General features: G+C 40.9%; 1 protein-coding gene and 1 long non-coding RNA gene across 3 annotated transcripts; one reads left to right on the top strand and one right to left on the bottom strand.

Annotated features, from left to right (window-relative positions):
- Positions 1-115: 115 nt before the first annotated feature.
- LOC121079087 lies at positions 116-11,845 on the bottom strand. 2 transcript variants are annotated; one of them, XR_005824863.1, is made up of 5 exons: positions 11,616-11,845; positions 10,368-10,796; positions 7,711-7,925; positions 5,849-5,970; positions 116-502 (listed from the first exon to the last, which is right to left on the bottom strand). It is a non-coding gene; the product is annotated as an uncharacterized LOC121079087 (long non-coding RNA). The 2 variants fall into 2 exon arrangements; XR_005824864.1 differs by lacking the exon at positions 5,849-5,970.
- LOC121079084 (1,25-dihydroxyvitamin D(3) 24-hydroxylase, mitochondrial) lies at positions 11,280-19,604 on the top strand. The gene is made up of 12 exons (XM_040575948.1): positions 11,280-11,506; positions 11,660-11,850; positions 12,125-12,218; positions 12,939-13,035; positions 14,231-14,322; positions 15,067-15,178; positions 16,575-16,720; positions 16,990-17,156; positions 17,324-17,402; positions 17,829-18,023; positions 18,133-18,244; positions 18,442-19,604. Exons 1-11 carry the CDS (start codon positions 11,300-11,302, stop codon positions 18,241-18,243), a joined length of 1,491 nt encoding a protein of 496 aa, XP_040431882.1. The 5' UTR covers positions 11,280-11,299; the 3' UTR covers position 18,244; positions 18,442-19,604.
- The last annotated feature ends 3,334 nt before the right edge of the window (positions 19,605-22,938 follow it).

Raw genomic sequence — 22,938 nt, 5'->3', positions numbered from 1 at the left:
GCAGCCAGCCCCTTGCTGGAAAAGGCCTTCGAGTTCATGTCTTCGAAGAGGGACTTTTTAAGCAACAATAAATATATATATATATATTTATTTTTAATCTGAACTGGCTCGTTGGCTGTTTCTAAACAGAAACTGGCGTTTACACTGTATAATTGCCTCCGCATGCTTGAGTTTATTTAGCTTCTCTCGCAGCTACGAAACAAAAAAAATGGGATCATCATAACATTTCACAACTGCGGGGGAGAGTGCTGGCACCAGCACGTTCATGATCCTCAGCTGCAGCCGGTACAAGGGAGGCCCGTGATCCAAAGCCTGAAGCCCTGGTGAATGGGTGCATGTGGTTGTTATCCAGAGCAAGAGCTCCACGCTGACAAGATCTTTTAAAGAATTTGCAGTGATGGAGGCTGTCATAACCTCTGGTATTGGAAACAGTGGCTGAGTGGCTCAGACAAGACTCGCTGAGGCTCAGTGATTGGCCCTGCTTCAGTCTGAAAACGCCTTTCTGGAAAAAAAAAAAAAAAAAAAAAAAAAAAAGATCAGTATCTCTGGTACCCAGGTACCTGAGGCTTCAGAAATTTAAATACGCATCAGCTACAGAGATTTCTGAGTGATAACACTGTTGTCAGGTGTGGAAGGCAACAATCCTGCAGTGTGAGATTCAGAAAGGTCTTTAAAAATATCTTCAGGTGTTTTGCTGTGATTCATGTTTCTGCTATGTGCTCCTGTGAGTTGCAGTTGAAATCCAATAGAGACAGATACAAAGAAAGCACCTGGGTACAGAGAGTCGAGGCCCTGAAAGGGGTGCTTTTAAGGTGCCTGGCTTTAGAAAGGACTTCAGAAATCTGGGTTAGAGTCTATGGCTCTCTGAGCAATTTCTGGGGAGAATTTGAAGCTTCACAAAGAAAGCCAGATGACGTTGTGAGCAAGGAGATGTCTGAGGTCAGCACATTCAGTCCCAGGCAGCCAAAACTGCTGAATCTTTTCTCAGAGCTGCTGAGAATTGCCTCCATCAGTTTGGAGTCCAAAGATCAAAACCATTTCCTAAAGGCAAAATCTACAACCTTTCTTTCTCAAGCTATGCTTTAAAACGCATAATAGCCTGATTGCACGCAAGTCTTGTTCTTAGAACACTTATCCCTGATAAGGGAGACTGGTGTACACTTCACTGTTGCCTGGTGGCATCCAAATTCACATCTTCTACTTCCTTTGTAGTTCCTGAATTATAAACAACTCAAGATATATGTTATCCAATGGTTGTTTTAATGAGAAATATAGGAACAGTCAGTGGAACAGGGTGCTATCATTTGATTTTATTAGAACCCATTGCTGAGGAAGAATCCAGTCCTACAGGAGAATCCTTGCTCCCCAACAGCTCTTAAAAGTCCATTCAAAATGAGATCAATGAAGAGCAATGGAAGACAATGCCCAACAGAAAAATGGGTGTATATTTTATAGAAACATAGAATGGTTTGGGTTGGAAGGGACCTTAAAGATCACCCAATTCTGATCCCCCTGCCATGGGCAGAGACATCTTTTGCTAGCTGGGGCTTTCTGATAAAGATTCTCTCCACAACTGTCCCGTAGGCCCCCTTTAGGTACTGGAAGGCCTCTGTAATGTCTCCCCAGAGCCTTCTCTTCTCCAGGCTGAACAACACCAATTCCCTCAGCCTGTCTTCATAGAAGTACTCCAGCCCTCTGATACTCCTCATGGCCCTCCTCTGGACCTGCTCTAACAGGTCCATGTCTTTCTTGTGCTGGGGGCCATAAGGATGAACACAATTTCCTGCAATTGGGCCTTATTATGAAGAATTGAAATATGGCATGCTCCATTCAAGTCTTAGCACATATACTAACACCGTTCTCCTTCAGCTTTGGCTTTGTCCATCAGAGGTGGGAATAGTATAGCAACCCTACTGACAGCATGCAAGAATGGAAAGTTTGGGTTCCTACTTTACCATGAGCTGACACCACCAGTGTTCAGCTTCATGCTAGAGTAGAGCTGGTTTGAGACCTCTATTTCAGTAACCGCTTTTTGCTGAGTAAATGTAAGGTCAGTACTCCTTGTGGGAAAGAGTGCAGTAGGCTTCTAGCTTAAAAATCAGCTGAGGGAAAAACTTTCAGTGCTATCAAAATAATCTCTTTTGAATACTTAGTTAAAAAGTTGTCAGTTCAGAATTATCGTTCCTTTCAAAACTCCTGTTGCAGACTATTTGAAAACAGACAAACAAACAAAAAAGTATTTTGAGGGGCCTTCAAGCTGACTTTTGTAATTTTTTTTGGTGCATAATTTTGACTTGTTTCCCACTGAAGAAGAACAATTAATCACAAAATTTCTGCCTGGAGAACTATGTTAACAATAATTTATCTTATGTGAAAACATAATCCTAATTCATACATCTCTCTTTTTCTCAAAGAATAAACTTTCATCTCTCTGGCCATTCTACTCTTCCCTAAGTCAGATATCTTCTCTCTTTTTAAAGATCCTACTATGAAAGGATGTAATCTAAACCATGGTTATTTCCACGGGTGGATGAAGTGAATAATGCACGTTAGGTCCAAGCCAATGTAATTTCCTTCAAGAGAAAAGGAGTGGATTTCATAAGAATCTGATGACTTGAAGGCTTTGAAAATAAATCTTTTTCTCCCACATGCTCAGGCAAGATTTGTGGTGTGAGCATGTTGCCAAGAGTAACTTACTGTAGACCTTTCTTATGTAAATAAAAGTGAAAACAGTGCACGAGTGCAAACATCTAGTGGTGGAGTAAGATAAACTCATTGAACCTTGTGACCTCATTTCTCTTTCAGTTGCATAAAAGTACTTGTCCTTTCTTGTGCTGGTCTTCATTGTTGTTGTGAGCACAGTTAGCTTCACCTTGCACTTTGGTGGGATGCCTTCTATGGTTTATAACCTCCACACGTGTCATCTTACGTCCTCTCTGGAGTTCTTTTTCATGTTTCCCCTTCATGTTACTTGCTGTAGCCTTCTGCAATATGGCTCAGTGGAATAGAGTCTTCCCATGATCTTTGCTGCCTAATTGAATTGTTTTGAATTCCCAAACTCTTTACCCTTTTTCCTGAAGTTTCCCTGAAGAGCTCTTCTCTGTGTTTGAGCATCTTGAAACACCCACACATCAACAATGTTTGTTAATACAAGATGTATTAGATATGAGAAAACACAATAAAGATTAAACGGTTGGTTTGTATAGATTTAGCCTTTATAAAATGAATCACTACTAGCAAAAGCCACACAAAGTTGTACTATTTTAATTGGGTCATTATAAATAAAGGGGCCAGTATAAATAAAGGGAAATAGAGCTTCACCTTCTGTAAAGGATATTTCTCTTTGCCCTCATTGTAGTGCTTTGTAGAGAGTTTCCGCAGCATCAGCTGGACCCATTAAACTGAGGGGAGTTTCTGCTGGCTCTTTCTGCCAGAGATAGAAGCCAGAGATTCCCCTTTGCTGGGAAATCCCTTTCTGGTGAAGCTCAGTAGAAGACCTTATTCCACCTACATGGGAAGGACATGTAGGACATGTACCATGCAGTAAACATGGCACTTTATAATCTCATAATTCTGGCTCAGCAGAACAGTTGTTGCCACATGGTGGTTTAAAATAAAAGGTATATGGCTGATAGAGAGTTATCTCTGCAACCCTGCCTTCCTCACCGCTACTTGGCATCTTGATATCAACGGGGAATATACCAGGGTCCAAAATATTGGCTATGTATTTCTCTTAGTCCATAATCTATCCCATTCCAAAAATGTTTCTAATCATGGAACATCTCTCAGTTTACCAGGTACTTTTAGTGGCCCGTGCTGGAAGTCGCTCATGTCTATGCAGGTCCTACCGCTGAGACATCAGTCTTGTTTGTTTAGTTGTTTAAATTCTATGGTTCATCTCCAATAAGGACTGCTCACAAAGTATCTGAAATTAGGTCTTCATGTACAGCTGTACAGGTAAAAACCGTTTTAAGGGCAGTACTGTCAGTGCCAGTTTCAATGGTCACTATGTTTCTTGGAGGAACACACATAAGAAGGAATAAAGTCCAGTTCCCTTCTTAACCATGACACTTCAGGATTCTTTTTCTTACCATATTATAAATGTATTTGTCACTGAATCTGGAGAATGGCTCTAAACTCAGATCTATCAGTAGTATATCCAGTCTGTATTGATATTCATTATTTTTTAATCTGCACAATTTCTTTTTTTTTTTTTTTTTTTTTTTTGGCAGAATTACAGTGGAGTTTTGGAGAAGAATTTTCCTAATATCGGATGTCCTCATCTGATACTTTACCAAAGACAGCAATAAATACATTAAGTGTTTTCCCAAGGGCAATAGTTGCATTCAGTAGTCATACACATGAGGAAACTTGACTCTTCCCTACAGAGGACTGTGGCCAGGCATTTGAACTGAAATAAACAGCAGGATTTCAGGCAAAGGCTTTATCTGATGAGCAGATGCAGTCTGCTCTAATCCCTGCAAAAGCAATGAATAAGAGTAACCAGGATGTGGCCCAGAGGGTATTGAGTTCAGCGAAGCATAGCCCAAGTGCCTTTTGGTTGACTAATGGTAAAGGGAGATAGAGATTTCATATTTTCTTGTGGCTCTAATAAAGACAAAGGAAGCAAAATGCACTCAGCTCACACCAATTCACTTGTTAAAGTTCAAACTCTTTTCTTTGTGATCTTAGAGATGTACTGCTGGATTAATAGTATCTTTTACATATCTGTCAGGTCTTTCATCAGAAAATACTCTAAAGGACACAGGCAAGGATTGTTGCCCCAGATTGTTCACCCAGATGAAACAAAGCAGTGCTCCATAATAGTTGGTAAATATATATATATATGTAAAAACTCCATTATATTCACCATTTTTTTTTTAAATTTAGTGAGCAGATATTATTACGAAACTGTAATCCTGGGCAAGATGATTATGGCACCAATAACTGGCACTCCTCCCCTCTGAAGACTTACAAATAACCACCATTTTGTATATCATTCAGAAGGCATTAGCAGCAAACACAAAAGCTGCTAATAGCAGGTTGGGACTTTGAGTTCAGAACTGGCTCAGAGGAGAGATAACACTGATGTAGTCACTGACACAACCTCCTAAACCATTCCTGTATTTTGACAAGAGTTCAAAATGTTAACCTCATGAGAGCACCACCTATTATCTTGGTATTTCAGGGGAATTTAGAGACCAGATATTGTTATTTATGCAACTCTAATTCTAGAAATATACATAAAGCAAAATTAACATGACAGTATATATTAACATAATTATGCTTTATGAAATTCTATAACATGACAGTTCAGGAACAATATAAATAATTAAATAGATATGTATATTTAAATAAAACGAGTTTAATGTGCAGGAACAATACTTTTCTGTGTCAAACTGTCTAGTAGCATATCATAGAAATAGAAACTTGAAAATCAGAAATAGAGCCTTCAAAGTCTTAGCGAGTAGTAAGACTTTGCTTTCAAAAGACTTGATATGATGTCAGGTTTATTCCAGCAGAAACACATGCATTGGACTGAAAGTAAAACAGAGTAATCTGTGCAAATGTTACAGGCTTAATCAACAAATCCAGTAAATTGCATGAGTTTGTATTTGATTCAAGTGTTTGTATAATCAACTCAGCAAATTCTCTCAAGAAGTCATATAACATATTTTTTCCAGGCAGTTAAGACTGTGACACAGCAACTAAAAGCTTCAGTTCATAAATATAGATCATTATTTTAGATTTCAAGTGTTGTTTGAAATAAAGGGATACTTGGGATCCTCAATATTTCCTGCTTTTGAAAGCTTTCCATGTTTTTGGCAAACAGTTTTGGATCACTTACTTACATTGTAGAATCAGGACCACTGGAACTGAAATTATTTTCATAGCTTTTCAGTACCACAGCACAAGTGCTACTTTGCCCATGCTAACTGCATGTGAACAAGCCAACAGCACAACACACACCTGTAAAATTTATTAGCAAAAGGTTAAATACACCCTCGCTTGTGCAATCACATGTACAAATGCACATAAAAATTAAGTACAAATATACATGATTGCTCTTAAGTACACTGTTTCTGGAAGCAGAGCTAAAATTAATTTCCCAATGGGGAGAAATCACCAAGAATTACTGTCTCAGGATGCAGATAGCTGCTTACATTCATCTCATCAACCATGCAAGCTGTTAGGGATTCTTGCAATTGGAAACTTAAATACTTATAGAATTTAGGTGCCTTTTGAGTTGGGGATGCCTGAGGATCTACATTTTGAGCAGTATACAGATCTGACACTCCACATCTCCACGTGAAGTGGCACAATTTAACTGATTATTTTGGCCTGAATCTTGGGCAAAACTTGACCACCCAAATGCTTCTGTAGACTTTAGGCAGTATCTTTCACAATCTCTCCTAATACTTCCCAGGGCCCTCTGTAGCTGGAAGATCTATTCATAAATCTCCATCTAGATACTGTGTATTTACACAGGACTCTCTGCAGGTCTAACCTCAAGTGGATGCAAGTTAGCCTGATTTCTCAGATACATCACCTAGAGTCACTAACACCACCACAGGGGGATAAAATGGTAATTTGTGAAATCTGTATAATCTCTGTATAATCTATAGGCTTTTGCTGATACTGCTAAAGTGAAATATTACAGTATAGACTAAACCTAAGTGCACAGTGCTTACGTGTCACGGATCATTAGGAAGCATGAAAGAGGATAAGTCACTCTGTTTCAGTGGTAAGGAGAATACTATTTACATTATACCTTTTTCTGTCCTCTAAGTTGTTCTATGCATAACATCATGCTATGCTGATAACATCAGCAATAAATTGACACTGTTATTTTCAGAGCCATAAATACACATCATTCTTTTGCAAGGAAAAAAAAAAAAAAAAATTATACTCACTCGAACAAATATGAAATATAGGGAGATGCATTAAGACTGTCAATAATATCAGAATGGAGGATAGGATGGGAGTCAACAAGAGAAAGATGGGTTATGGACATCTGGGAGAAACAAGACTGAGAGAAACAGCAGGACTTGTCTTAAACTAGTGTGGTATGAAGGAATCCACCAGCAGTTATTGCTCTGGAAGTTCTGAGCTGTCCTGAGGGGTTCAGTTCACACTGGATTCCTTCATTGTCCCCCTGGGGGTGTTGAAGACTAGTAAAGAGAAACCAGGATTTCCAGTATCAACTTCCCTGGCACAATATCCACTAGTGAAATTCCTACTTCTTCAACATGAACCATATGATCTGAAAAATGAAATGTTCTGACAGATCGCTGAATTCTACTGCTTCTTAAACTGGATGTGTCTCTCTACAGGGCTGTGTAGAAGGTGAAGAAAACTTCTAGACTTCTGCCAGCTCTGTCCAAAGAGAAAAATTCAGTCTGGGGCATCAACTGATCCTCACAGCATCCTAATGCATAAATCCTTTGCTACAACAACTCTTCTCCCTGCTCAAGGAGGACAAAATTGCTAAAAGAGACAAGAAAATGAAAACCAGAGAGTGGTTCTAGTTATCAAAAGAAAAGGGAAAATCCAATTATGTCCTGAGTATTTCCAAGCTGACTATCAGAACATCTTGCCATGGGCCTCAATTTCTTGAGTTTCAATAAGCTTATTTTTTGGTAAAGTAAACATTAACTGTGCTTAATTTAAGCCAATAAATCTCTTAATTTTCTTGAACCGTGTACTTACTAATTAGAGACTCCTTCCATAGTTGAATGTCGCAACATTTATTGCAGAGGTAGATACTTCAAACAGGTCATGGCCAGCTAGAAGATTCCTTGGCTTGTGGAGTTTGAGCTATTCATCTCCTTTTCTGGATCCCTCTCTGAGGATTATCTTGTTCTCAGTTTGCTTGGCAGACCTGTTTTTCCACGCTGCTACTGTCCTCTTGTAGGTGTAATCATCTACAATGCAATGAAATTAGAAGACTTTAGTGTTATAAAACTACATTTGAGCAAAAAATATAAGTTTCTTTTGCTTTCATTTTACACTGAGAATCTATATAGTAAATTTGAGGTCTTGATTTTCTATTTCATTTCAGTTTCTCTTCTGTAGAATGGGAATTACTGTACTTTCCCATTTCCTAAGCTGAGGTTAAATTCATCAGTATTTACAAAACTCTAAGATCCTCAGCTGGAAAGAGGCACAGATTTAGAAGTGTATAAACAAACATGAGCAAAAAAACTAGAATAACAACACTGTGTTTCCACTAGAGTTTACAAGTTGCAATCAACTTATCTTCCCCAGCATTGTGAAATACCTTCCCTATGACAGAGATTCTCCCTTTGTAGTCCACCTATTCTCTTATGACACTTAAATTGTAGCATTTTAAAAAGCACAGGAGAGTTTGGAAGCATTTTTATGGTCAAAATAGCAAAAAACTTATTCCGACAAGGAAAAAGAGTAGAGGTCAGGAGACAGGAATTGTGTAATATATCACAAAACAAACCAACAGGAATTACAGGTATTAAGGAAAAAGATCCAGTACCAATCCACAGCTCTTGGACACTAACAGATTATTTTGGTGATATTTAGTATATTTGAAATGTACTAAATGAAGAGCAGTCGGTTCGCTTTGCACTAGCTCCATGCTTTTGACGTGTTTTACAATGTGTTTGAAGTCAAGCTGTTTTGTTTCCATGAGATTTGCGATCACACCTCAGTCTCTACATCCCGGTGAGAAATTCTTAACTTGATGGGAATTCCAAGCTACATTTAAAGAATATTTTACTGTTGTTTCCCAAAAGGAAGGACTAGCAATTACTTCTGCTTTGGAAGCGGCTCTAAAAATTGGACTTCGGGTACCAATTAAATATTTTAAGTGCCAAAAAACATATAGCCTTTCTGTACCTCTACAAAGGTCCATGTCAGGTTCTCTACAGAAGCATCACACTGGCAGATCATTTTTCAAGGAACATTCTCTCCTGACATCTGGCACTTTAGAAATCAAATTCCCCCCCCACCTTTTTTTTTCTTTTTTTTAACCATAGCAGAAGAGAAGCATGGAAGAATATGTATCACAAGCTATTTAGTTTTGATCTTCAGATATTTTCTGCTCTTTGACCTAGAAATACTCCTTGCCGCACTGTAGAATGGAAGGGAGCTTTTCATTCACAGTTGGCTCTAGCTATTAGAATTATTAGCAAATATTGGGTAGACATCTGTGGAACATGGTGACATCCTCACTGTTACAGATACTTCAGTGGGGTCACCTCACGCTGTGAGGATATGGCCCCAAAATTCATCTCAAGAACCTTGCTAACTGGTGTTGATTTACTGTTAAAAGTACCCTTGATGCGTTCTAAAGGTCACATGAAATATCTCACTGAAAATTAAAGGTTTGTTTTTGAGATCTTTTAAAAGGGAGGGGAGGAAGAAGCGAAGGCTGCAAATGCCCTTAGAACTGCACTTTACCAGAAATTGAGGCAATCATTAGCTCTCTCAGCTCCAGGCCTAACTGAGCTGCAGATACACTAGCTTCCCTGCCAGAGAGTTACACCACGACCACAGAAGTTAAATAAAACCTTTTCCATTCAGTAATTTTAAAACAGCTTAATAGAACAGATTTCGTATTAACAGGGTGGTTTCTTCCTCATAGCAGTGAGGAACATGGAAAAATTGACCTGTGCCCAGTTTAGTCTTGACTTGTCTATTCCAGACACTTCTAAAGAGATCATTTCACAGGCACTAAGCTGTGACCCTTCACGTGGGTTCGTTTGGATTTCTTAAATAGACAGGTGTCCACAGAGCACACAGATTGTCTCTTCTCATCTGGTTTCTCAGAAGAACTTATCATTGAACCAAGTCTGAACTGCACTCAGTTGACAAGGGCAGGCAAGATGTGCTTTCAGTGGCTGGTTCAAAGAAAACAAATCACAAATAACAACTGGTTGGGATATTTCCCTAAAAATGTGCAAACCTTTGAACCAGCTTTAATCTTAAAGCCCACCTAGAAATGCTATGACCTTGTGGACTATGTGGTATGATCCCACAGAAGAAAATCACTGGGAGGGGAAGGATGTAGAAAAATCAGAGAAACATTCTGCAGTGAGATGTCATGCTTTTGTACATTTTTCTCTGTGTTGATCACTGCCACTTTGGTCTTTTAGTTGTTATTAATTTGACTTTGAGACATGTGCCTTTCTGGGTCTCAGATTCAGTGCCAAGCCCACCTTCTGTCTATTTCTCTGCTTGTCCTGTGTCTAACACACCCATCTGCACGCTCCACATCTCGCCATCAGACACTTAAACAAAAGGGATTAGGAGCTGAGTCACAAAATGCCACTGGAACAAGATGAAAAAGGTAGCGTGGGGCAGGAGTAGAGTGAGTTCTCACAGTTGCATACCTTTTTTTCCTGGAAATTCTCCGGCTTACAGGTAGCTCTCTGTCTTGCAGTAAGATCCACAGCCTGTCTGACTTCTCTTGCAGGGAGAGGGCAGAGATCTGAGCACACAGATGTCCTGGGCTGCTTTATTTGTGCAAGCCCCTCTTCTGCCTTCACTCAGCTTGAAACCCTTTGGCTGTGTCCGAGGATTACTGTGGAGATTGCAGTTAAGAGACTTGTGGCAATAAATGATTTTTTTTTTTTTGTCAGAATTTAAGGGCTGCCAACACTAACAGTGAAGGGAATTTTGCCTTCTCAGGTGATTCACTCGCATGCCCTTTTCATAAGTGGATGGTTAGTCAGCCAGATGGGGCAGAAGCAGCCCAACTGCCAAAACTTGATGTTCCTTGGTCCCTTCGCTTTTCAGTCCATCATTTCAGAGCGCAGAATCTGAAGGAAAACCGAAGTGTTCAGTCACCTGCGCGCTGCGGTGCGAGCACCACAGCCCCCTTCCTCCTTCTGCAGATGCACCCCGACCACTTTGCGCCAGGAAAAATAAATAAATAAATAAATAAATAAATAGAAGTTCCCAAATCCCCGAGCCAGAGACAGAAGCCGGTTTAGGAGACGAGCAGGCAGCTTCTCCAAGCGGCGGGGGCCGCTACCTGCGGCGCTCCCCGCAGAACCGCGGGGCCGGGGACCCCCGGGGGACCACGGCAGAGCCCCCGGGGACCCCCGCGGGTGGCGGCGCTGGCTCGGCGCCCTCTGCCTCGCCTCACCCCTGCTTGAACCCCTTGCCCCGCAGCCTCCCCGGGCCGGGCCGGGCCGAGCCCCGGCAGCCGGCCCCACCTCACCCCACCCAGGGCTCCCATTGGCCCCCGATGAAAGTCCAGCGAGCCTCCCCGCCGCTCTATAAATACATAGAGGCGGATGGGGAGGCTGTCACCGCCGCGATGGGAGCCCGCAGCATCCTCCTCCGGTATCCCGCCCTCACCTGCGGCCTCGCCGCCGGGAGGCCTCGGGCAGCCTCCTCCCTGTGCGCCCTGCGGGGCCGCGGGCACCCCTTGGCCGCCCTGCCCGGGCCCCCCAGCTGGCCCCTGATGGGCAGCCTGCCCGACGTCCTCTGGAAGGGGGGGCTCAAGAGGCAGCATGAGACGCTGGTGAGGAGGATGGAGGGATGGGGGGAGATGGGGATGGGGGGAGATGGGGATGGGGGGAGATGGGGATGGGGATGCTGCGGCGGGGGTCTGGGGAGCGCCCCGCACTCACCGTGTTTGGGGTTTGGGGGTGATGGTCTCTTCTGCTCCCCCCAGGCCGAGTACCACAGGCGCTTCGGGAAGATTTTCCGCATGAAGCTGGGGGCTTTCGACTCGGTTCACATCGCAGCCCCCTGCCTGCTGGAAGCCCTGTACCGCCGGGAGAGCGCCTGCCCCCAGCGCCTGGAGATCAAGCCCTGGAAAGCCTATCGGGACTATCGCGAAGAGGGCTACGGGCTGCTGATCCTGTGAGTGGCGGAGGGGCTCACTACGGGGCGGGCTGGAACCGGGACCCCCTCCAAAACTCCGCAGGGACCGGGACCCCCCCAGGGCTCTGCTGCCTGTGGCTGCGGTGAAGGTGCTGCCGGGGATGCCTTGTTGCACATGCTGCGGGGGTGTCTTCTAATCCGCCTTGCTTTTTTTTTTTTTTTTTTTAAAAAAAAAAAAGCATTCTCTCTCTCTCTTTTCAGCCTGGCTGTTTTTAATTCAGCCAGGGAATTTAATTCAGCCTTTTCCTTCCAGGGAAGGAAAGGACTGGCAGAGGGTGAGAAGCGCCTTCCAGAAGAAATTAATGAAGCCCAGCGAAGTTGTGAAACTGGACACCACGATCAATGAGGTACTGACACATTCCTTCTCTCCCCCGATGGCCCTGGAAATTTAGGGAAAAACAAAGCAGACCAAGCGGCCCAGTTCACCTGGGTAGCTGCTCATCTGCTCTACAGCGATAAAATCACGAGTGAATGCTTTGAAATCCCCCAGGGAATAATGAGTGCAAACTGATTATCGGGTCTGACCAAACGTGAGACCACACAAATCTGTAGCTGAGACTCACTACCTCCACAGAGCAGAAAGATTATTCCACAATGATATGGGCTCCTGCAAACAGGGATTTTGCTTACTTTTCATGCATTCAGTGGTTTTTTGCCTTTACCTCTTAATTTTTGGGTTCTTCCTGCCAGGGAACACCTCACCCACCTCTTTAACCTCCACGTTCCTCACTGAGTTTGAGGGGCGTCTGTGAGAAACAGCTTAAGCGTTTTTTTTTATTGTGAAGCTCCAGCATTATCCCAGTGTCAGACTGAAGCATTTTGTCCCTGCGGAGGAAAGCTCAGTTCACTGAAGTACAGACAGTAATAGCATCAGTAGTGTAAAATCCAAACCTACATTAACACAGCGGGAAACAATATTGTTAAAGGAACAGGAAACATAAGTACTTCTATTTTATGCAAGATTGCTATCTATTTAAGTCACAGTTCAAATGTTAATTAAATAGGATTTTTATCAGTTGGTGTTATCTTTTTTTTTTTCCCTTCTCTCTTCTCTCCACTACTTGAAGGTCCTGGAGGACTTCATGTATAGAATAGATGAAGTTTGTAACCACAATGGACAAATGGAAGATGTATATTCGGAATTCAACAAATGGTCATTTGAAAGTAAGTCTTTTTTTTTGCCTGAGAACAGTATGCATTTTGTACCTGCAGTGACATTTCAAGTGAAATCTAATTAGTAATGACTGTAAGCTAATTATTTCCAAACTATCAACTACAGTATCATGGAAATTATGTTGCAGAAAAGCCAGGGGACCATTAATATATGTAAAAATCATCAGCTGTTATACAAATTCTTCAATTCTGGCCAGTTATCTATGTGGCTTGTAAGAAAATTCAAACACTAATAGTGGCTTAAATCCAAAACTCGGGGGAATCACAGTGCATTTCTCTAGAATGGGATAAGGTAGCCCATGACCGCTTCTGTCTGATATTTGTTAACTGCCAGCAGCACAAGATCAATGAAAGGATCCAATAACAGTGAGGAAGTCTTCATTGTAGACAAGGGTTGGAAAATCCTAATTAAAATGTTTTGCATTGAGATTGAGAAGCACTGGAATTAGTTACCAAGACAGGAGCCTTCATCTTCAGAAACCTTTCAGAGCTCTCTAAGAAGCCTCCTGCCAGGAATGACAGGGCAGGACAAGGTGCAGCAATGATTCCTACAAGGAAGGATGGTCAGGCATAGTGCTTAACTGAGCGAGCTCTGCCAGACCTGCCTGCTTGTGGCTGGCTCATTGGGCAACTTGTGTACTGAGTTCCTAAAAGTGCGTGTGATGTTTTGGTTGGTTGGTATTTTTCCCCTCCTCTCCACTGTCAGTGGTGATGGCTGCTTTTGGAAAGTGAAAAATAGGAAGTGACGGCTCAGAAAAATACTATATTTAAAAGCAAGTGGGAACGGGTGGGCTGTGGGATGCTGCCAGTGTTAGCAAGTGGTTTCTGGCTGTGGAAAGAACTAGGAGATGCTGAACTAGATGGGCTCGTCAGACCCTCTTTTCCTGCAACTTGGTTCTTGTCAGTAGGGTTGACTAATAGCTTATTTTCCAAATATGCCAGCCCTGTTTGGCAGAACGGTCTGCTGCTCATGTGAGAGGATCAGTGCTGAATCTGATTTGTGAGGAAAGTGCCCCAGGAATGAGGCAAATGTACAGAAGGTATTTTGGAGTGCTGTTCTCAGAGGTGTTTATCACAGGACAGAGAACATTTTTCAGGAGGATAACCAAAGCCACTGCCTGAAAATAAATGGTGGAAACAAAATTATACAAGTGAAAGGGTGAATAATAATATTGCTTAACAACAGGTATCTGCCTGGTGCTGTATGGAAAGAGGTTTGGTCTCCTACAGCGGGATGTAGAAGAAGAAAGTCTGAATTTCATCAAGGCTGTAAAAACGGTATGGACGAGTCTTTACCTGGGGCTGTACTGATTTTTCTACTGCTGTGGGGGTACTGGTTTAAATGGGTCAGCTGGAAAAAGAAACTCAAGCTTCTGTGCTACATGTGTATTGGCAGCCTTGTACACCTGATGCCACACTTGAATGTGCAGAGCTAGTGCTGAGCATCTGACTGTCCCTTTTATGAAGTGCCTAAATCTGTAGGGGATAACTGTTGTGTGGACAACAGGGTAATCCCAGAAATACAGTAGTCAGGTTGGGTGGTTAACTTTCCTTTCCCTCCAAGGCACCTGTTGTGCAATGCTGCTGTTTGTTGGGTGACTTGGAGTTGTGTGGGATTATGCAGATTTGCTGCTGTGCATCTTGCTGCAACTTGGCCTCTGATGCTTATTGTCCTAATTTTAACCAACTAAAAGAGAGGCATCTGGTCTAGCCTAGTTTTTTAGCTCTATCTGTTGTCAAGGGAGAGAGGCACTGCCAAAGGGTGGCTTGTCCATTTCTATAACAGGTGCCTAAAATAGACGGGATGAATCACCCACTGCAGAAACCTCTTATTCTGTACTAGCTGTTCTTAAATGTTAGCTGGAGATGGTCTTAAGTAGGACGAATCCAATCTTTTCTGTCCAGGGTGGAAAATCTGCCAGGATTCTGACTTCCTGGTGAAAATTACCTCCTTCTTTACGGTCTAATTTTGTTCAGATTACAAAGAGATTTTAAAGATTTCAAAAACTTTCTTCACCACAGATGATGGCTACTTTTGGAATGATGATGGTGACCCCCGTGGAGCTTCACAAGGGTCTGAACACAAAAGTCTGGCAAGCTCATACTAAAGCATGGGATGACATATTTAAAACTGGTTAGTTCTTTAACCTTGACTTCTCTTCTTTCCCTCTTGTTGGAATTAACTTTTTTCATATTTGTTACTGCCCTACACTGCTCTTAATTGCTACTTCCAGCTCAGATTAAGACACCTTTCCTGCAGCTAACCACAGACCTATTCCAATCATAGGAGCACTGCTTTCTCCTGACTAGCACTTAGTGCTGGTTGTGTGGCAATACCCAGTCCACAGGGAACCCCCAGAAATTTGGAAACCAGTAAAATCAGAGCCCAGTTTAATCTGTCATAAATCACTGGAAACTGTATAAATGTCTCTAAAGCAAGGTATACAAGTTAGAAAGAGGACCTTGCTGTTGAGAAACAAGAATTTTACATGTAACAATGTGCTTAAAGAAATAACAGATTTTCTGAGCAACCTGGAAAAGAATTCTGAGTCTTAAAACAAAAACAATTTAAATCATAAGGTATAGTTTGGCTTTTTGATAACATTTCCTGTCTATTTAAAATGAATCAACCTCCAAGGCTGCAGAAATTACTCTAACTCCAGATATGAAGCAAGCTTATATTGTCAATATTTTTGACAGTGATAGCTCTAGCTAAAGATTAAGAAAGACTTTGGCACTCAGATGATTGTAGTGCTGAGGGGTATATTTTTCTTAGGTATTCAAGTAGTTGATACTTCAGGAGTTCTAGTCGTGCCAGCCACACATGCACTTGTTTTATTGCTTTAGTCTATGGCTGTTAAGAAAGACTCCTTAAACCTGTTTTGTTCAGAAAAAAAAGTTTGTTGCCTTTGCTTGGTATGAATAGTTCCTTAAGTAGGAACTGGGTTTAACAATTGGGATGTTCATGAGAAAGGATGGGTAAAATCTAGTTTGCTGTATTTAAATACAAGAAGTACGTAACATTTGGCATCTATTGTTTCCTTCCCATAGTAAATGAAAAGCTTACACTTCCCCTCAGGAAATTAAGTACTAAAAGTTCTTTGATTCATTAACACCTTGATCTCTTCTGAAAATCCAAGTCAATAAATTTTACAGACTTGTATTTCTGTTTGCTAAGTATGTCACTTCACACATCACTGATTTCCTTTCCTAATTTTAGAATGGAGAATTCCCAGTGGCTTACAGGAACTCTTTCTGTTCATAGTGTTTTGTTTTGTTGGTTTTTGTTTCTTTGTTTTTTGTTTTTGTGGCTGAGTTATTTGTCTAAATGAAAACACCATTATTTATTCAGCACAATGCTCTTTTCTTGAAAAAAAGAGCATACATACATACAATGCTCTTTTCTTGAAAAAAAGAGCATACATTGGTATCCTCTTTCAAAATCCTGCATGTGAGCCATGTTTTTTTTAATTTTTGTAGTATTTTTAGTATTGTATTTCATTAATTACGTCCTGCTACTCCCTCCTCAGCCAAGCACTCAATTGACTGTCGGCTGGAAAAACACTCTGCAAACCCTCAGGAGGATTTCCTGTGCGACATCTACTCTGGAGGACAACTTTCTAAGAAGGAGCTGTATGCTGCCATCGCAGAGCTCCAGATTGCTGGAGTTGAAACGGTAAATTCAACTTCCTTGTAGAGAGTTTTTAAAGTTAGTGTCCTTGCTTTCTTCCATAATTGAACCAACGCAAAACCTGAGAGTGACGTAACGCTGTAGTTGCTTCGGTGGCCTAAATTCCTAGAGAACAACTGGCATGGCTCCTAATCCCTTAGGTTTACAAAATACCATAAGGCAGTGGCCAGCTATGAATGTGGCTTTGAACTTCTGGTAACTTCTTTTTTCTGTCACTAATTGGAAACCTTGCATTTCTTTTTGTTTCGTTTCAGACAGCCAATAGTTTACTGTGGGCTTTGTACAACATTTCACGCAATCCACGTGTTCAGCAGAAGCTTCTTCAGGAAATACAGAGTATTTTGGCTGCTAATGAGAATCCAAGTGCTGAGAACTTGAAAAATATGCCTTACCTAAAAGCATGTCTGAAAGAATCCATGAGGTAAAATTCTCAAATAACTTGCAGAAAGCAACATGACCACAAAGTTTTACCAGCTAGTGTGTACTAACTTTGTGCACCTCATTGTTTAGGGTTGTTTAGCATTGTTTAATATACATATAGGAAGAAAAAATGCTAGAAATCTGACCCATTTTTTTCTTTCACTGTAGATTAACACCATCCGTACCTTTTACCACTCGCACTATTGACAAAGAAATGGTTCTAGGAGACTATGTACTACCCAAAGGGGTAAGTCAATTAATTTAGCTTATTAAAATATTTTATCAGTTAACTATCCTGTAAACAATTGAAGTTAGTTGGAAATTTCAGTCCCAGAATGACTTTGCCAAAGGATGGGTTTTGGCATCAGGCCTAAGTGAGGAAGTCAGGACAAGAATTTCCATAATTGGGAAAACCATCACTGCCTGCACTGTTATTTAGCCAAAAATATTTTGGTGCTCTATTTCAAGATTTTTTTTCCAAAATTTTCAATTATTTTCTGAAGAAGATATGACCTTTCCTGTGTTTGGATTAATCTTCAGAGAATTGCATGAGTTCTTCTGAGAAAACTGCCTTGCCTTCACTGTTGCTTTTTTTTTTCCATTAACGAGCTGATTCACTTGGTAGCTCTAAGCCAATTCTAAATTGAGACTGTCTCTATTGCTTTGTTTGTAGACAGTACTAATGATAAATACTCATGCCTTGGGTTCCAATGAAGAATACTTTAATGGCTGGACTCAGTTTAAACCAGAGCGCTGGCTTCAGAAGAACTCAATAAATCCCTTTTCTCATGTCCCATTTGGCATTGGGAAGCGGATGTGCATCGGACGTCGGTTGGCAGAGCTGCAGCTTCACTTGGCCCTTTGCTGGGTAAATACTCTCACATGGTATCTTTTACACAACGTGTGATTGTTCTACACTTCATCTCATCAGACGATGTGGAAGCTAAAACATGCTAACTGAAATGGTTGTGTTTCAGATCATTCGCAAATACCAAATAGTGGCAACGGATGACAAGCCGGTGGAAACACTCCATTCAGGAATACTGATTCCCAGCCGGGAGCTCCCCATTGCGTTTCACAGGCGATAAGGTATGGGCATAAGGGTCTCCTGAGTAATGAGACTTTTCTTTGAACCTCATTTAAAATCATGTGTTCGCTTATACTCATATTTCTATGCTCTCATGATGTGAGATTTATTAAATGCCATCATTCTTCATTACTTTTAACAAAAAACATGTTATGTGCTGCAAAAGATCACAATATAGATTCTTTTTTTTTTAATACAGCTTGCAAACTGACAAATGAGAATCCTTCTGCTGCCTTTCCTGAACAAAATATACATTGACTGGGAAAGCCAAAACCTGTGGTAATGGTGGAGAAACTGCAACACACATGCCTCAAACAACAGAAACAGTAACAACAAAAGCTCCTATAATGTTTTATTGGAAAGCATGGTTAATTCAGCTGTACTTGGCAATGCTAAAAGCAAAGAAAAATAGTCTGCACATTCATATACCTACACAAATACACTGGCTTAGTGCAGTGGAGGGACTGTGCAGGATGGAGCTTGATCATGAGCTATGGAGTGTTAGATATGGTTGTTAGTGCACAGGGAAACTATTACAGACGCAAGTTGTTCAGCAGGCTAGCCTGAAAAAAGCTCATCTCATCTCCAGTTTGTGGGTATCACAGTGGAAATCTGGGGGGATAGCAATCACGACTGCTCTGGTCCTGTTAGCTCAGGGTTGAAGAGCTTCAAGAAGTCAGCTTAAGGGTAAAGAAACTTGCTTAGTCCTTTTTTTTTATTTTTTTATTTTTTTATTTTTTTTTTCTTGTATGAGAGGCCTTATCCTTTAATGGAATCACTGGAATCCTATGGGTTCTGCCACTATAAAATGATGATTATCCTAACAGGATAGTTCCTTCAGCAGATGAGTAATATAAAATGCATGTTTAAAGCATCACAGGAAATAAGGAACCTAAATATTTCCAGGAGTGTGGTGTTTTTTTTTTTGGGGGGGAGATTTCAATGTCTAAATATTCAATATTTAGATATTTCTATATCTAAAGTTTAAACTTGTCACTGCCCCGCACACACAATACTGTATGTTAACTATTATGGCCACTAGTGTATTTTTCCTATGATGCAGTTTTGAGTGAAGGTTTATATACAAATCCATGAATTATTAGTTTTTTTTTATATTCTGAAATAATATAGATTCTTAGCATTTGTTGTCTTCTAGGGTGGTTTTGTTTGCCTGTTTGTTTTCCTCTGTTAGTTATTGTCATATATTGTCATACATTTACATGCTTGAGTATGTGTAAAGGAATCCATGCATTATTTGAATCTTTCTAGACAATTTTGTAATAGCCAGTTTTGTAATAAAGATATTTTCTATACATATTCATCCACAGTTTTATAATAAAAGTCTTCATTGTGTTACAAAAAAATGTGTATTTCATAGTAACTTCTTGAAGAAAAAATTGCCATGATACTTCCCTCAATGCTTGATTTGTGTGTTATAATTGCAACACGAGAAACAACCTGGGATGAGACTAATAGAAAACTTGTACTCTGTTCATCTGTTGTTTTACATCTGCATGGCTATATGTCTTATATCAACCATTGATGCTGACAAATACAGCTTCAGCACAAGCTCAGTTCTGTCTATTAGCAGTGTATGAAGGCTAAGGCTACATAGCTAAATGATAATGAGGGCATTAACAGCTATACCCCCTAGCCTCCAAAGTCTCAAAGAGATTTTGATTCTTAACATGGTAGACTGAAGTCTTAAGTACCACTTAAGTGCCCCATGATGTCCCAGATTTCTATTAACAAAGCTTTCTGAGGCATTCCCATACCTAACCCCACAAGCACTTCCCATCTAAATTTTCCTCCAGGACCTGTCTCACCCTCACCAAGCCCAGCTCCTGATGGAGGGGCCAGTGGGCACTGCCTGGTACAGGACCAGCCCTGGGCATGTGGATCCCGGTTGCAAGTACATGGGCAAAGCCCCGCAGCACCCATCTTTGATGCCAAATGCCTCTTGTAGCATTAATCTTTTTGCTATTCCTTCAGTCTAGGCTAGTCTGGGTATTCAGGAATGTAACTCTGTCCCTACAGTTCCTTTCCATCTGTGTAATCTTATCAGGCATCAGTGAACGCGAGCATTACAGGGCTTTCTGCATCCCTGGCGCAGTCTGAACACGTTTCTCCCCACCATGCACAGCACCGCGGGCTCAAGGGATAGGGTTGTTACATTTCTCTTCCACTATGACAAGATAAAATCAATCTAAAGTTTTGAGAAAGGATGAAAATAATTTGAACCTCTGTGGGATCAAAAGAAATGATGTACAGGGGGAAAAAAAAAAAAAAAGCCACCCAGCCAGCACTCTGACAGACAGCCTGGTTGTTCCTCAAAGAGCAGAGCTGACAGTTAGCAAAACCACCTTGTCTTTGCCAAGTTAAGCCTCCCTCTGGCTGAATGAATGATAGTGTAACAAAAATTGCACAGTGCTGCATGAGAATGTTCCTTTTCTGAACCCCATATTGCAATGTGTACGTTATGGCGGGTGCAGTTTGTGCGGCTGAAACCAATGTGACAGCCGGGAACACCGTGCCTGGGAGCCCGGGGCAGGTGGGCTGGAGGAGCACGGCTGCTTATCTGACTGCTAGAGAGGGCTGGCAGCTCGTGCTGACATGCAGGTCCATGTGGGGACATCTATCCAAGCTGCTATGGCATTAATAATATACACCAAGGCTGTTCTTATAGCATTAGAAACTAATGTTATTCCATTAGAGGCAATGGAACTGTGCCAGTATAAACAAGTGTTAGCAGAAAGTCAGGATTATTGTTCAATTCGAGGCATATCACATTGCCTTAAAATGTTTTGATTTAACCTTTAAAGACAACCAAAGAGAAGAGGTGTTATCAATTTGAACTGACCTTGACAGTCTAGTAATCTGGCATTTCGAAATCTTTTATTGCTTCTGTATTTTAAATAGCAGGTTCATGCTTACTGGGCTGCTTATTAATTTCACTCTTTAGATTTAGTGGAACCAAAGATCTACACAAGTGCTGCTGTGAGTAAGGTGTTGACCAACTCTGTATGAACTGTTGTACAAATGTGTGCTGTCTTCTCAATTTCTAAAGGTACAAAAACCACTGATCTGGAAAATTTTGTTCCGGAAGCTTTGTGCATTTTCAGATTCCTAAAGTTTTCAAAGAACTTCATTAATCTGCTACCTCAAAGTAAATGTCCAAAGCAATTTACTTAGGAAATAGGTAATTATCAAACTGCACAGACAATGAATGACCAAGCCAAAATTTCACATCAAGGAACATGTCTGGTCTTCTTATTCTCATATCTCAGAAGTGTGCGAAGCAGCATGATGCTTCTGAGATTAATAAATGTTTAGGAAACCTTACTTACTGTCATCTGGATACATTCAGCTCGGCTCTTTATTTCTTTGAAACGCTATGCTCTGTCAAAACTACTTATTCAGAGGACAAGGACAATATTACTTCGCTGCTACCATTTGTTACAGTTACTGCTTAGAGGAAAGTAAATGGATCATAAAATGAGTGGAATTAGTTGGCCTCCCCATTAACTTTCTCAACAAGGAAATGAACTATGTTTACACATCCAAAAGGAAGTTAGTTCTGTTCAGGCTTTAGACGTATTGGTGGGAATGATACAGACCAAGCTGGAGCCAAGTCTGTGCTTTTTTAGGGAGAGCAAACGCCAGTTTTCAGGACTGTCAATCTGGCATTTTTCATATATGTTCTGTTCATTACAAACCGGCTATTCTATAGCATTTTCTGAGTCATTCTCTACATACAACTTTTCAACGCTCTGATTAAACCACAGATAATGTGTTCCAGTTTGACTTTTTCCTTACTGGGGAGGATATTTGTTCTCAACAACTAGAGGTAGAATTAGTGCCTTTGTCAGTGCTTTAACTGATGTGGCAAAATAACCCGAGCTTGCAGAAATTGCTTCTAAGAAATGTTGATAGCTAAAGTTTATTTAAAGAATAAATTTTAGGAGGACAATTCAGCACATGATTAATTTTAAATATGTGAAACATCACATTGACCTCTGTGGGACTGCATATGTATGTGCAGGTTTTTAATGTAATTATCACTTTTTATAAAAGGAGGACCCTTAACAATTTCCAGCATGTCATTTGTGGCACAGATATTGAAAATTCATGTAAGGGGTGTAGCTTTAGAAGAAAATGCTGCCTTTTTACTTCAGAGAATTTAAACAAAAGAGCCTATTGAGGTTTATTGAGGTTGAAACTGCAACAGTCTCATTAATCTCTTATGTTGGTTGTGTGTGTTATGATAATTTGTGGAATGATATACCATGGAGTGGGCGTCTGTATTCGTTTTTTTTTTTGGTATGTCTTTCCATGCATTTCTTGGGAAAAAGTATGAATGTTGCCTTGCGAAACTGAGCATTATAATTACTCACCACAATTTATTCTTTGGGACTTCTGAGTATCAGCTTTGAGAGAATAAAAATCACAGAGAGGTGCTAAATTGTTTTCTCACAGAAACAACATGTGGCCTCGCCTTCCTGAGGTCTCTGCTCTCAGTATTGTTGGTTCTCCGCATTCTTGTGCTGTAGTTCAGGGCTGCAATCACACACAGCTTTCGCCCCTTTCACATTCTGAGGTATAAACCAGAAATAAACCATTTGCTGACACTGAGAAATGTAAGCATGAAACTGGTATCAGCCACAAGAGAATCAGTGCCTGCAGATACTTTGCGCAG

Source organism: Cygnus olor, chromosome 16, assembly GCF_009769625.2.
Source record: "Cygnus olor isolate bCygOlo1 chromosome 16, bCygOlo1.pri.v2, whole genome shotgun sequence".
Lineage (NCBI taxonomy): Eukaryota > Metazoa > Chordata > Aves > Anseriformes > Anatidae > Cygnus > Cygnus olor.
The sequence above is the reverse complement of the archived record's forward strand: the minus strand, read 5'-3'. Positions and strand labels throughout refer to the sequence as shown.